At 45.7% G+C, this 16,656-nt stretch overlaps 1 protein-coding gene across 1 annotated transcript in view; it reads left to right on the top strand.

Annotated features, from left to right (window-relative positions):
• LOC126235535 (Down syndrome cell adhesion molecule homolog) overlaps nt 1-16,656 on the top strand; it is a 199,769-nt gene that overhangs the window by 168,284 nt on the left and 14,829 nt on the right. Inside the window, exons 11-12 of the mRNA XM_049944254.1 lie at nt 3,217-3,501; nt 7,205-7,376. Of these exons, the coding sequence (XP_049800211.1) occupies nt 3,217-3,501; nt 7,205-7,376 (457 nt within the window). The remainder of the gene's footprint in view (nt 1-3,216; nt 3,502-7,204; nt 7,377-16,656) is intronic.

Genomic DNA, 16,656 nt, shown 5'->3' with positions numbered 1-16,656 from the left:
TGGACGACAATTCGCGCCCACATCGTGCACGTCTTGGGAATGACTTCTTTCAGAATAATGACATCGCTCGACTAGAGTGGCCTGCATGTTCTCCAGGCATGAGCCCCATCGAACATGCGTGGGATAGATGGAAAAGGGCTGTTTATGGACGACGTGACCCACCAACTACTCTGAGGTATCTACGCCGAATCGCCGTTGGGGAGTGTGACAATCTGGGCCAACAGTGCCTTGATGATCTTGTCGGTAGCACGCGACGACAATTAGAGGCATGCATCAACGCAAGAGGATGTGCTACGGGGTATTAGAGGTACCTGTGTACATCAATCTGGACCACCATCTCTGAAGGTCTCGCTGTATGGTGGTACAACATGCAGTGTGTGTTTTTCATGAGCAATAAAAAGGGCGGAAATGATGTTTATGTTGCTCTCTATTCATATTTTCTGTACAGGTTCCGGAACTCTCGAAACCGACGTCATGCACAACTTTTTTTAATGTGTGTATAAAATATATGCTGTTTTTGTAGGCCAATGCACTACACATGAAATAGGGTAGTTTGGGCCTTTCATCAGAGAAAAAGACTCGTTAGATAATGCTGTAATGTCCATACGAATGGAACGTCAAAGACATGGAGTAAAACCAAGGGGAAATTGGATAGAGGACAACAAAGCAAGCCCTTTAAGGACCCTGGAATAACAGATGAACGTAAGGACGTCTAGGAGTGCATGGGGGGAATTCGTTCTTCACCAGAAATCGCAAATGAGTTGATAGATCATAGCAACAACACACACTATTCTTGTTCTGAAGGAATGGCATTTTTCTGTACTATAAATACTGAAACTTATCATGTATAATAATGAAATTTCAATCAATACGACTCACAGATTGGAAATACTGGAGTATAAGTTTCGTTTCATCCGGTCAGAGTGTTGGCGGTGTGACACTTGCCGTTTCAGTCTGTGTACGTATAGAGTGATTTTCCTAAATGGGCACAAACAATAATAAACTACCTCTGAGAGGAAAGGAGCAGTATCGGTGGACATACGGCCGAAAATACTTTACAAGGGAGATACGGCCACCTGAAAGTAATGTAGGGGTTTCAGTGATTGAAAGACACACGGGAACACGCCACGCAAGTGGGAATGTCTGTACAAGTGTTTCAACTTTGGAGCACCGTCATGTAGTATCCATATTACCCATCGTACGACAAAAGACACGTCTTCCAGCAGGGGAGGCACGGTCACTCGCAGTTAGTACGGGTATGCCTCGCTTGTGAAGCGATGGGGAATGATGATTGGTCCCACGAGGCGGTCGACAATTATGCGCATTGAGGCTGGACCGGTGTTGACGGATCGCTGCGACTACACCACGGGGACTTCAGCCCATGAGTCGGTGTCGTAAAGGTTGACAATATTGCCTCTCGTAAAGGCAGTCTCATTGGTGAAACGGCATATTCGTGAGTTCGGTCCCCTGGTGCCATTAGACACCACTTGGAACACTTGCGCGTCGATGATGATGTAATGGTTATTGGGACAACACATACACACACCCCTGAGCGCATAAAATTCACGACCCGGCCTTGAACCGAACCTGGGGCTTCTTGATCTGGTGTTAGCGACGTTACCCACAAGACAACAAGCTGCTGATGGCCTCATCTGTGAATAGAACGGATGACAGAAATCCAGGACGATGGTGCCCTGCGCGATGAGCCTGTGACAGAATCTTTGCCGCAGAGACACGTCCATTGCTAATATAGTCTAAAATTCTTATAATTTTTTAAACGTTCTTTGCCTGTCTACTTTGCAACTTTGCAACTGATTAATTGTTACTGCTCCAGATCACTCATGCTAGAGTTTCTGTATCTACATTCACTGTACGCTACAACACCGTCGTCTGAAAGTGTACCTCGGAACTTGCTCACTATAGAGCGAAGTTTTCAGTACACTGTTGGTTACACCAACGCGATTGCAAGCGCAATTGTGAACCTTTCTTATTATGAAAAGTACAATGTTGACATGTCCTCGCTACGAAGCACGTCCACGAAAAATATATAAAATATAATAATGAAATATATAACTTTTATATCTGTGGTGTCACCGCCAGACACCACACTTGCTAGGTAGTAGCTTTTAAATCGGCCGCGGTCCATTAGTATACGTCGGACCCGCGTGTCGCCACTGTCAGTAATTGCAGACCGAGCGCCGCCACACGGCAGGTCTAGAGAGACTTACTAGCACTCGCCCCAGTTGTACAGCCGACGTTGCTAGGAAAGGTTTACTGAGAATTACGCTCTCATTTGCCGAGACGATAGTTAGCATAGCCTTCAGCTAAGTCAATTGCTACGACCTAGCAAGGCGCCATTTCTCCTTTGCTATGTATCTAATGAAGCATGTACAGTAACAAGACCAATGTTCACCAATTATGGATTAAAGTTAAGTATTCCAGAAGCTACGTACTTTTCTTTATAGCATTCATTACGTATCCTGTTTCAGACCTCACGCCATCCTGCGTGAGCTTATAGCGTGCATTTCGGCTTCCTCAAACAACACGGTGTTGGCACTTCTGCCGACACATCAATATCCTTATCAGTGACGGGTTACACTTAGTACCGAGAATATGTCGACGTTCTATTCTGGTGCACTTAAGCGTGGTACAGAACTGCATTCTACTAACTCTTGGTATAGCCAACAGTGTATTGAATGCTTGGCTCATTAATGATCACCTACCGAAATACGCTTCCACTGTACCTAGACACAGAACCTCTAGCAAGAGTGATCTGAAGCTGGTCGTCTTACAAACAAAATTAGTTAGCAGTTGTTATAAAAATTTTGTAGTAGTTTTAGGTATACGTCAGGTTGCTTGTCTGCTTCACCTGATGACGTCAAGTCTTACTAACTGGGGAGAAGTTCTGCACGCACTGTTGAGCAGTATGTTCCACAAGGGCGTCTCGTTTACCCCATGGTGGCGGACCACCTCTCTAGTGTTGATACTGTGTACTCTGGCAAAGGTCTTTTCTCCGCCTGCGTGTGTACCTTCCTTGCAAGGCATTTCCGTCTCTATTGCTGCTTATTCTCCAAGGAATCGATTCCTGAATTTGCCCCTTTTTAGTAAAATCACCTGGTGAACGTAACCTGTTATGTGCAAATGAAAAAAATGAGTCTCTTTACGGATCATCATTTCAAAGACATCCGTAACATAGCCTTTTTTTTTCTTTTTCAGAACCCCCTCAGATAGACCCAATATCGACAAAGCCGGACCTACAGAGAGGAATGCGGACGCACCTGTCTTGTATCGTCAGTAAAGGCGACCTCCCGATCGAAATCAGCTGGCTGAAAGACGGCGCGCCGGTGCCCGAGGACGAGGAGGTCTCCGAGAAGACCATCGACGACTACTCGAGCACGCTCAGCTTCCGCAGACTCGCCCCCAGGCACGCCGGAAACTACTCTTGCCACGCGGCCAACGCAGCAGCCTCCGCCCACTACACTGTGCAGGTTACTGTGAACGGTAAACACAGGCTCCACTATTTATATGCCGTTACAAAGTTATCCAGATATTTAACTAAAAATGTCTCAATCATTAAATCATCAGCAAACCTTACACGGTTTTTTTTTTTTTTTTTTTTCCCTCTGAAGCTTAATTTCCATTTCAAATTTGTCATTCGTTTCCCTTACTGCCTTACTCAGTGTACCATCGACGAAATGCTACACCCTGTCTCACTCCCTCTCAACAATTGTTTCCTATTCATACCCTTCGACCCTTGTAGGTAGTGTGCTATTTTTCTGCCTCATCAATCGTATATCCTGTTTGATGCATTCCTCCACAAATTCATCTCTTGTGCCCTAGTCTTTATCTCACCCACCCATCGTCCTCAATTATTTATTTTATACAGCAGTGGAAAACAGAATAAAGGCGTAGACATGTGTAGGAAAATTAACACTCTTCGTTAGAATAGTTGTGCACAGTGTACACACAGTGCTACGAGATGCAGTGTACAGACAAATGCAGTCGAATACACTACTAGCCATTAAAATTGCTACACCACGAAGATGACGTGCTACGGACGCGAAATTTAACCGACAGGAAGAAGATGCTGTGATATGCAAATGATTAGCTTTTCAGACCATCCACACAAGGTTGGCGCCGGTGGCGACACCTACAACGTGCTGATATGAGGAAAGTTTCCAACCGATTTTTCATACACAAACAGAAGTTGACCGGCGATGCCTGGTGAAACGTTGTTGTAATGCCTCGTGTAAAGAGGAGAAATGCGTACCATCACGTTTCCAACTTTGATAAAGGTCGGATTCTAGCCTATCGCGATTACCGTTTATCGTATCGCGACATTGCTGTTCGCGTTGGTCGAGGTCCAATGACTGTTAGCAGAATATGGAATAGGTGGATTCAGGAGGGTAATACGCAACACTGTGCTGGATCCCAACGGCTTCGTATCACTAGCAGTCGAGATGACAGGCATCTTATCCGCAAGGCTGTAACGGATCGTGCAGCCACGTCTCGATCCCTGAGTCAACAGATGTGGACGTTTGCAAGAACACAACCATCTGCACGAACAGTTCGACGACGTTTGCAGCAGCATGGACTATCAGCTCGGAGACCATGGCTGCGGTTACCCTTGACGCTGCGTCACAGACAGGAGCGCCTGCGATGGTGTACTCAACGACGAACTTGGGTGCACGAATGGCAAAACATCATTTTTTCGGATGAATCCAGGTTCTGTTTACAGCATCATGATGGCCGCATCCGTGTTTGGCGACATCGCGGTGAACGCACATTGGAAGCGTGTATTCGTCATCGCCATATTGGCGTATCACCCGGTGTGATGGTATGGGATGCCACTGGTTACACGTCTTGGTCATCTATTGTTTGCATTGATGGCACTTTGAACAGTGGACGTTACATTTCAGATGTGTTACGACCTGTGGCTCTACCCTTCATTCGACCCTGCGAAACCCTACATTTCAGCAGGATAATGCACGACCGCTTGTTGCAGGTCCTGTACGGGCCTTTCTGGATACAGAAAATGTTCGACTGCTGCCCTGGCCAGCTCATTCTCCAGATCTCTCACCAATTGAAAATGTCTGCTCAATGGTGGTTGAGCAACTGGCTCATCACAATACGCCAGTCACTACTCTTGATGAAGTGTGGCATCGTGTTGAAGCTGCATAGGCAGCTGTACACGCCATCCAAGCTCTGTTTGACTCAATGCCCAAGCGTATCAAGGCCGTTATTACGGCCAGAGGTGGTTGTTCTGGGTACTGATTTCTCAGGATCTATGCACCCAAATCACGTTAAAATGTAATCACACGTCAGTTCCAGTGTAATATATTTGTCCAATGAATACCCGTTTATCATCTGCATTTCTTCTTGGTGTAGCAATTTTAAGGGCCAGTAGTGTAGTATCGCGTTTGTAGTACAGTATATAACCAGAGATCAACGACTTAGGTGATAGAGGGTGGAACTCAGTATAAAGGCAGTTGGCTCTGTGTGATGTTACTGTGTGCGTTGTGCCTTTACTGCATATAGGAACCAGGTGCGGTTAGCGACAGTATGGGTTGTGTACATAAGCCACGATTGTGTGAATTTTGATTCCACTCGTGAACCTTTCTTTTCTTCCCGTCGTTGCTCGTTCGATGTACAGCTTGAACAGTAGCGGTGAAAGACTGCATTTCTGACTTAAACCCTTTATAATCCGAGGACTTCGTTCTTGGTCTTCCATTCTTATTTTTCCCTGTCAGTCCTTGTACATGTTGTATATTAACTTTCACTGTAGGTTACAACCATTTTATTGAGAATTTCTGACTTCTTACACCATTTTACATTGTCGAATGCTTTTTCTAAGTCGACACATTACATTAACGTGTCTTGAGTTTTCTACGTTTGGCTCTATTATCAAGCGCAACGTCAGAACTAGTTTTCTGGTACCTTTCGTAAAGCCATACTGATCGTCATGTAACAGATCCTCGATTTCATTTGTTATTATTTAAAAATGTTTCTCTAAATTGATCATCATCACTACGTAATCCGCTAACATCATAGAATTTATTTTTTCGCTTTGAAGTTTAATCTCTTTTCCTAATTTCTCCTTTGTTCCCATTACTGCCATGCTGAATGTCAAAACTGAATTAGATGGGGGTAGGTTAAAACTGTGCCTCACTCCATTGTCAACTACTGTTCCCTTTTCATGCCTTTCACCCTTAGAAGGGCAGTCTGATTTCGGTATAAGTTGCAAATAACCTTTCCCTTCCTGTACTTTATCCCCATAACTTATCCCTGTAACGCAGGATCACAATCCATATTTTGCTATGAACTTCCTTTTCTTGACAGGTATCACATCCTGAAATGTATTTGTATACCCCTGACCTCCCCATTCTTATCAGGAATCACATCCTGAACTATGCCCCTTACTTTACATTCACCATGTATAATTGTTTTGTCCGCAGCTCGTGGTCGTGCGGTAGCGTTCTCGCTTCCCACGCCCGGGTTCCCGGGTTCGATTCCCGGCGGGGTCAGGGATTTTCCCTGCCTCGTGATGACTGGGTGTTGTGTGCTGTCCTTAGGTTAGTTAGGTTTAAGTAGTTCTAAGTTCTAGGGGACTGATGACCATAGATGTTAAGTCCCATAGTGCTCAGAGCCATTTGAACCATTTTTATAATTGTTTATTTCAGTATTATTCGTATGTTCCCTATGGTTTGAGAGGATGACTCTGTGAATACTGCAAGACATACAGAATCTGTGGAGAAAGCAGCTCTTCTCTCGACTCAGATTACATAGTGTTCAACTGGTGTACCGTTTGTGATGTGGTAAACGTCAATATACGCATGCAGTTCATCAAAGTTGCTGCTCCCATGCCCAGAAAGGTGCAACGACAGCAGCCTACTTTGGAAATCTGTTAACTGGGTTCCCTATCTGCTGGCACGAAAAAATGCTGTCCAACTATACGAAGAGGATGATTTGTTTACATGTCCTGACGCGCCTGCCACCTAGTGATAAGCTGTACAACTACGCCGCAGCGTGTATTATGAATCGAAATTGGGGCGATTCTCTGTCCACTGATACTTGTCGTTTTACTGTATCTCTTCTAGTTTCACACTAACTTCTGAAATCCTTGGAAGTACTTATGAATTACACTGTACTTGCTAGAGCAGTATGTGACTAGAGTTAATAAGCATGGCTCTTCTCCTGCCACTAGAGCCGCCATCTTGGAAGCGTCAGCCCAAGGACACGCAGGTGGAGGCCGGCAGATCCGTGACGCTGCCTTGCTCTGCGGACGGTTCTCCTGTGCCGAGAATCCTCTGGAAGAAGGATTCCGGGTCCTCGCCACCCAACTTCCAGGATGTCAGCATGCTCATGTCCAACTACAAGTAAGTCCAACACACCTACTGGGATAATAGGGGCTGCTTTGCGTATTGCACAAGCGCTGTGTCTGGCATTGAGCAGGAAATGATAACAGGAAGGCAGGCTCCAAATATCGCATGGGCTGTAGCCCGTGACTTGCACTTTGCTACATGTCGAATTCATTTCAGCATAACAGAACGAGGGGTGATAGCATTCAGTTAAAGTCCGAGAAAACCGATGCGCCATTTAGCCCTTCAGAGTAGTGTGTCAGTAACATCGGTAGCATGGTTGTATCTGTAGAACAAAGTAACACCAATGTACCGACTGCCCGGTACAAATAATGTTGCTCAATGTCACTACTGAAAACGTGTCTGGAGATTTTATCCTCACCTCACATGTGACATCATTTATAAATATCAACGTTCTATACATTTGTTTACTTATTCTTTCATATTATGGGTAATAAATGCGTCCTCAAAATCAGGGGAAAAGGAGGTAAACCACTTTGCCAGGCGACTATAGATACATTGTTGCAGCGTTCAAGCTGTGAGCAGTTTTGAGTCGGTGGCCGTCGTCGGTGGGCGTTCGTATACCATGGTCTAACGATGTAAAATATTCCTGATTAGTGCCAATTAGCGGTTTTTGAGCCTCATGTTGCCAAAAATGAGTACAATCTTAATGATACAGATAGAATGGAAAAAAAATCCGTTTACTGTGCTTAAATATGAAGTTTCAGTGTTAAAAATTCGGATAATAATAGTGCCACATAGTAGACCGTAGATTGTGATAGGTTTAGGGCAATCTACCTTCGGAGAACACATAATAGAAGTTTTCACGTAAATTGTGATTCAAGTTTAGCAAACAGATCCTTTTATAAAGTACATCCCTATTAAGCGATTCCGACGAAAAGAAAGAAATTTGAGTGGTGAAAGGCAACATAGGTTGATAACTATAACAGCTACTAAACACATTAAAAAAATTGCATCGCCTCGGTTACCAGAGTTTCAGAACTTGTGCAGAAAATTTGAATAGAGATCAACATAAACATCATTTCCGCCCTTTTTATTGGTCATGAAAACCACACATTGCATGTTGTACCACCATACAGCGAGACCTCCATGGGTGTTGGTCTAGATTGCTGTACACTTCGGTACCCCTAATACCTATTAGCACGTCCTAATTCGTTGATGCATCCCTGTATTCATCGTGGCGTACTATCCACAAGTTTATCAAGGCACTGTTGGTCCAGATTGTCCCACTCCTGAACGCCGATTCGGCGTGGATACCTCAGTAAATGAAGCAGGCAAAAAGGAATACAAACGTCTCAAAAATGAGATCGACAGGAAGTGCAAAATGGCTAAGCAGGGATGGCTAGAGGACAAATGTAAGGATGTAGAGGCTTGTCTCACTAGGGGTAAGATAGATACTGCCTACAGGAAAATTAAAGAGACTTTTGGAGAGAAGAGAACCACTTGTATGAATATCAAGAGCTCAGATGGCAACCCAGTTCTAAGCAAAGAAGGGAAGGCAGAAAGGTGGAAGGAGTATATAGAGGGTTTATACAAGGGCGATGTACTTGAGGACAATATTATGGAAATGGAAGAGGATGTAGATGAAGACGAAATGGGAGATACGATACTGCGTGAAGAGTTTGACAGAGCACTGAAAGACCTGAGTCGAAACAAGGCCCCGGGAATAGACAACATTCCATTAGAACTACTGACGGCCTTGGGAGAGCCAGTCATGACAAAATTCTACCATCTGGTGAGCAAGATGTATGAGACAGGCGAAATACCCTCAGACTTCAAGAAGAATATAATAATTCCAATCCCAAAGGAAGCAGGTGTTGACAGATGTGAAAAAATCCGAACTATCAGTTTAATAAGTCACAGTTGCAAAATACTAACGCGAATTCTCTACAGACGAATGGAAAAACTGGTAGAAGCGGACCTCGGGGAAGATCAGTTTGGATTCCGTAGAAATGTTGGAACACGTGAGGCAATACTAACCTTACGACTTATCTTAGAAGAAAGATTAAGAAAAGGCAAACCTACGTTTCTAGCATTTGTAGACTTAGAGAAAGCTTTTGACAATGTTAACTGGAATACTCTCTTTCAAATTCTGAAGGTGGCAGGGGTAAAATACAGGGAGCGAAAGGCTATTTACAATTTGTACAGAAACCAGATGGCAGTTATAAGAGTCGAGGGGCATGAAAGGGAAGCAGTGGTTGGGAAAGGAGTGAGACAGGGTTGTAGCCTCTCCCCGATGTTATTCAATCTGTATATTGAGCAAGCAGTAAAGGAAACAAAAGAAAAATTCGGAGTAGGTATTAAAATTCATGGAGAAGAAGTAAAAACTTTGAGGTTCGCCGATGACATTGTAATTCTGTCAGAGACAGCAAAGGACTTGGAAGAGCAGTTGAATGGAATGGACAGTGTCTTGAAAGGAGGATATAAGATGAACATCAACAAAAGCAAAACAAGGATAATGGAATGTAGTCAAATTAAATCGGGTGATGCTGAGGGAATTAGATTAGGAAATGAGACACTTAAAGTAGTAAAGGAATTTTGCTATTTAGGGAGTAAAATAACTTATGATGGTCGAAGTAGAGAGGATATAAAATGTAGACTGGCAATGGCAAGGAAATCGTTTCTGAAGAAGAGAAATTTGTTAACATCGAGTATAGATTTAAGTGTCTGGAAGTCGTTTCTGAAAATATTTGTATGGAGTGTAGCCATGTATGGAAGTGAAACATGGACGATAACTAGTTTGGACAAGAAGAGAATAGAAGCTTTCGAAATGTGGTGCTACAGAAGAATGCTGAAGATAAGGTGGGTAGATCACGTAACTAATGAGGAGGTATTGAATAGGATTGGGGAGAAGTTTGTGGCACAACTTGACTAGAAGAAGGGATCGGTTGGTAGGACATGTTTTGAGGCATCAAGGGATCACAAATTTATCATTGGAGGGCAGCGTGGAGGGTAAATATCGCAAAGGGAGACCAAGAGATGAATACACTAAGCAGATTCAGAAGGATGTAGGTTGCAGTAGGTACTGGGAGATGAAGAAGCTTGCACAGGATAGAGTAGCATGGAGAGCTGCATCAAACCAGTCTCAGGACTGAAGACCACAACAACAACAACAACCTCAGAGTGGTTGGTGGGTCACGTCGTTCATAAGCAGCCCTGTTCAATCTATCCCAGGCATGTTCGATAGGATTTATGTCTGGAGAAAATGCTGGCCACTCTAGTCAAGCGATGTCATTATCCTGAAGGAAATCATTCACAAGCTGGGCACGATGGGGGCGCGAATTGCCATCCATGAAGACGAATACCTATATGCTGCCGATATGGTTGCACTATCGGTCCGATGATGGTATTCACGTGTCTTACAGCCGTTACGTCGCCTTCCATGACCACCAGCGGCGTACGTCGGCCCCACATAATGCCACCCCAAAAACGGCAGGGAGCCTCCACCTTGCTGCACTGGACTGTGTGTCTCAGGCGTTCAGCCTGACTGGGTTGCCTCCAAACACGTCTGCGACTATTGTCTGGTTGAAGGCATGTGCGACACTCATCGGTGAAGAGAATGTGATGCCAATCCTGAGCAGTCCATTTGGCATGTTGTTGGGCCCATCTGTACCGCGCTAAATGGTGTCATGGTTGCAAAGATGGATCTTGCCATGGACGTTGGGAGTGAAGTTGCGCATCATGCAGCCTATTGCACACAGTTTGAGTTGCAACACGACGCCCTGTGGCTGCACGAAAAGCATTATTCAACATGGTGGCATTGCTGTCAGGGTCCCTCAGAGCCATAATCCGTAGGTAGGGCGGCCTGACTCTCTGTATCTCCTCCATGTCCAAACAACATCGCTTTGGTTCACTCTGAGACGCCTGGACACTTCCCCTGAGGAGAGCTCTTCCTGGCACAATGTAACTATGCGGACGCGATCGAACCGCAGTGATGACTGTCTAGGCATGTTGAACTACAGACAACACGATCCCTGTACCTCCTTCCTGGTTGAACGACTGGAATTGATCGGCTGTCGGACCCCCGCCGTCTAATAGTGGCTGCTCATGCATGATTGTTTACATCTTTGGACAGGTTTAACTGTCAAAGGGTCTGTGTCTGCGATACAATATCCACAGTGAACGTCTTGTTGTGTTAGCAGAAGAGCCATCACAGTGTTACTAGTGGAGGCCAAAATGCATGCGTTTTAGCTCACGCCGGCTGGCGTGAAGAGGGAAGAACTATACTGACGTGAGGTCTGGAACATGACGAGGAATGAGAATTCAGAAAGCGGACGCAATTAGTTTGATACTTAACTTTAATCCATTAATGATGAACGTCGCTCTTGATGGTACACGATTCACAATATTATCTGTTCAGAATTCATTCTAATTACGGAATATGGCGCCTTGCTAGGTCGTAGAAAATGACGTAGCTGAAGGCTATGCTAAACTGTCATCTCTGCAAATGAGAGCGTATGTAGGCAGTGAACCATCGCTAGCAAAGTCGTCTGTACAACTGGGGCGAGTGCTAGGGAGTCTCTTTAGACTAGACCTGCCTTGTGGCGGCGCTCGGTCTGAAATCACTGATAGTGGCGACACACGGGTCCGACGTATACTAACGGACCGCGGCCGATGTAAAGGCTACCACCTAGCAAGTGTGGTGTCTGGCGGTGGCACCACACATCTATCTTTAGGAGTTCTAGGAACTGGGATGATGCAAAACTTTTTTTGATGTGTGCAGCAATAAGTCGCAGTAATAAACAAAGGCAGTGGTAAACTTGATGTTAGTCAAAGCATATCATGTGATGAGGAAAAATCACAAGATTGAATAGTGCAGAAAAGTGCAAAACTTAAGAACGAAAGTAACTTTCGGATGATGTGTCACTGACAAGTAACATAACTCGATGGAACTTGGATCATATAAAAAAAAAAAAAAACACCACAGTACAGTACAGAAGTTAACTGAAAGAAGTACGCAATGTGACGAATAGAAATGACACTTGTATTCAAAGACAGTATTTACACTGAAGTTACCGCGATTCATGGTGCTCACCTGGACACGCGGACGGCAAATTGTGCGCTGCAACTAATTGGTAAGGAGTTCTTGTGGTGGTGCATTTCACTCCTCTACACTGCGGTTGGAACTACCAGATGGTCATTCGTGTATCTGGACGTGCTGCAATATGTCTCTCCAACGTATCTCGCACGTCCTCGATGGGATTTAAGACAGGGAATGGGCACTACAGTCCATTCACTAAATATCCTCTCGTTCCAAGAGGTCCTACACTTCTGCTATTCAATGCAGTCTCGTATTGCCATCCACAAAAATGAAATTAGAGCTGAATTCACCCCTGGAAAGACGCACTTGTGGAAATAGTAAAGTATCGCAATAAACGTTGACTGCTCAGTGTACTGTGTTCAAAGATTTGGATCTCAGCACCCCCATCCAACAGTATGCCTCTCCACACCATGACAACTGAACCACCACAACGATCATGATCGACAATGCTGGACATACCCTCATATGAAGAGACGATAGTTGATGGTTGGATCTTCAAGTTATCAAAAACACTTTGTCATACATCCATAGACCCAATGGCGGTGTGTGGTCTTGTATTGTCATTCACACAATAGGTGTAGGTATTTTTGGTAGCTGATGATTCTCTGCATAAAAGTTTCATTATATTGGTCACATACCTATAAGAAGTTATGATTTATTGGAGAAGGTGTTTCCAATAATTCATGTTGCACTAATGGAATACTGGATTCCTGAAAAAAAAGCTATGCTTCATTAAGTAAAAGAAAATTTCGGGATCAGCGTCTCTGTAGCTCCATAATACACATATTGCAATAGACAGCTGCAACACAATCGTCGAGCAACAGTGTTTGAGCTGGTCAGTTGACGCACTATGCACAACTGTTACTTTGTAAGGTCTCAGTCTGAATTTGTGCACAGCTCTGTAGTAGATGCTGCTGTTTCAATAGTCTGAAGGGCTAAATGCTGCAACGACTCTCTCGGGCTTCTCTCCAAGGTCCTTCCTAAGTCGTCTACACTACATGACAGAGAGAGTGAAGAACCCAGAAGATATGGTCAAATAAATAAATGTCCAGTGACTAGGGCCTCCCGTGGGTACACCGTCCGCCTGGCGCAAGTCTTTCGATTTGACGCCACTTCGACGACGTGCACGTCGATGGGGATGAAATGATAATGATTAAAACAACACAACACCCAGTCCCTGAACGGAGAAAATCTCCAACCCAGCCAGGAATCGAACCCGGGCCCTTAGGATTAGCATCCTGTCGCGCTGACCACTCGGCTACCGGGGGCAAACCATGGTCAAATGTCAATGTAACTTCACACACATTTGCACCATCGGTGGGAATGTAAACGCATAGTTGCCATTCTCTGTGACTAGTGGAACGGCCACCAGAGTGCATTAGCGTTGTTACCAAGAGATATAAGCAGCGTGAATAGCGTCATATGTTGGGTTATCACTGTCAAAGACAGGGAGATGTCACGTATATGTATGAGAGCTTTATAAGCCACTGATAGAGCCCGAGAGGGGCCTCATCGGGGTTTCCGATACAATGATTGGTCGAATAGTGCAATACCCGGACTTTTGGGGCATTCAGATTTGACAGTGGCCTGTCGCTGGAGTGCATGGGAACATGAGAGCAAGTATAATCGTCGCAAGGTGCTGGTCAACCACGTTTGACTACAACAAGGGAGGGTCGCCATATGATGCACCAAGCAGACTGTAGGCCCTTCATTCTGCACTCACCACCCGACAACAAGTAATAGACTCCTTATAACATTCCGTGTTATCCCACAGTGCTGGTCAGTCTACCAGCAGCACAAACGGCTTTGTTGGAGTGGCAGCACGTCTGGGAACCATGGACTGCTAATGTATGGTGCCGCATGGGGCACTGAGACATAAAAGTCGCCCGACGCTGGAGTGCATGGGAACATGAGAGCAAGTATAATCGTCGCAAGGTGCTGGTCAACCACGTTTGACTACAACAAGGGAGGGTCACCATATGATGCACCAAGCAGACTGTAGGCCATTGATTCTGCACTCACCACCCGACAACAAGTAATAGACTCCTTATAACATTCCGTGTTATCCCACAGTGCTGGTCAGTCTACCAGTCGCACTAACGGCTTTGTTGGAGTGGCAGCACGTCTGGGAACCATGGACTGCTAATGTATGGTGCCGCATGGGGCACTGAGACATAAAAGTTGCCCGACGCTGGAGTGCATGGGAACATGAGAGCAAGTATAATCGTCGCAAGGTGCTGGTCAACCACGTTTGACTACAACAAGGGAGGGTCACCATATGATGCACCAAGCAGACTGTAGGCCCTTCATTCTGCACTCACCACCCGACAACAAGTAATAGACTCCTTATAACATTCCGTGTTATCCCACAGTGCTGGTCAGTCTACCAGCAGCACTAACGGCTTTGTTGGAGTGGCAGCACGTCTGGGAACCATGGACTGCTAATGTATGGTGCCGCATGGGGCACTGAGACATAAAAGTCGCCCGACGCTGGAGTGCATGGGAACATGAGAGCAAGTATAATCGTCGCAAGGTGCTGGTCAACCACGTTTGACTACAACAAGGGAGGGTCACCATATGATGCACCAAGCAGACTGTAGGCCCTTGATTCTGCACTCACCACCCGACAACAAGTAATAGACTCCTTATAACATTCCGTGTTATCCCACAGTGCTGGTCAGTCTACCAGCAGCACTAACGGCTTTGTTGGAATGGCAGCACGTCTGGGAACCATGGACTGCTAATGTATGGTGCCGCATGGGGCACTGAGACATAAAAGTCGCCCGACGCTGGAGTGCATGGGAACATGAGAGCAAGTATAATCGTCGCAAGGTGCTGGTCAACCACGTTTGACTACAACAAGGGAGGGTCACCATATGATGCACCAAGCAGACTGTAGGCCCTTGATTCTGCACTCACCACCCGACAACAAGTAATAGACTCCTTATAACATTCCGGGTTATCCCACAGTGCTGGTCAGTCTACCAGCTGCACTAACGGCTTTGTTGGAGTGGCAGCACGTCTGGGAACCATGGACTGCTAATGTATGGTGCCGCATGGGGCACTGAGACATAAAAGTTGCCCGACGCTGGAGTGCATGGGAACATGAGAGCAAGTATAATCGTCGCAAGGTGCTGGTCAACCACGTTTGACTACAACAAGGGAGGGTCACCATATGATGCACCAAGCAGACTGTAGGCCCTTCATTCTGCACTCACCACCCGACAACAAGTAATAGACTCCTTATAACATTCCGTGTTATCCCACAGTGCTGGTCAGTCTACCAGCAGCACTAACGGCTTTGTTGGAGTGGCAGCATGTCTGGGAACCATGGACTGCTAATGTATGGTGCCGCATGGGGCACTGAGACATAAAAGTCGCCCGACGCTGGAGTGCATGGGAACATGAGAGCAAGTATAATCGTCGCAAGGTGCTGGTCAACCACGTTTGACTACAACAAGGGAGGGTCACCATATGATGCACCAAGCATACTGTAGGCCCTTCATTCTGCACTCACCACCCGACAACAAGTAATAGACTCCTTATAACATTCCGTGTTATCCCACAGTGCTGGTCAGTCTACCAGCAGCACTAACGGCTTTGTTGGAATGGCAGCACGTCTGGGAACCATGGACTGCTAATGTATGGTGCCGCATGGGGCACTGAGACATAAAAGTCGCCCGACGCTGGAGTGCATGGGAACATGAGAGCAAGTATAATCGTCGCAAGGTGCTGGTCAACCACGTTTGACTACAACAAGGGAGGGTCACCATATGATGCACCAAGCAGACTGTAGGCCCTTGATTCTGCACTCACCACCCAACAACAAGTAATAGACTCCTTATAACATTCCGTGTTATCCCACAGTGCTGGTCAGTCTACCAGCAGCACTAATGGCTTTGTTGGAGTGGCAGCACGTCTGGAAACCATGGACTGCTAATGTATGGTGCCACATGGGGCATTCAGACATAAAAGTCGCCCGACGCTGGAGTGCATGGGAACATGAGAGCAAGTATAATCGTCGCAAGGTGCTGGTCAACCACGTTTGACTACAACAAGGGAGGGTCGCCATATGATGCACCAAGCAGACTGTAGGCCCTTCATTCTGCACTCACCACCCGACAACAAGTAATAGACTCCTTATAACATTCCGTGTTATCCCACAGTGCTGGTCAGTCTACCAGCAGCACAAACGGCTTTGTTGGAGTGGCAGCACGTCTGGGAACCATGGACTGC

This window comes from Schistocerca nitens, chromosome 2 (assembly GCF_023898315.1).
Source record: "Schistocerca nitens isolate TAMUIC-IGC-003100 chromosome 2, iqSchNite1.1, whole genome shotgun sequence".
Classification (NCBI taxonomy): domain Eukaryota; kingdom Metazoa; phylum Arthropoda; class Insecta; order Orthoptera; family Acrididae; genus Schistocerca; species Schistocerca nitens.
Note: the sequence above shows the minus strand (reverse complement) of the source record. Positions and strands in the feature narration are given on the sequence as shown.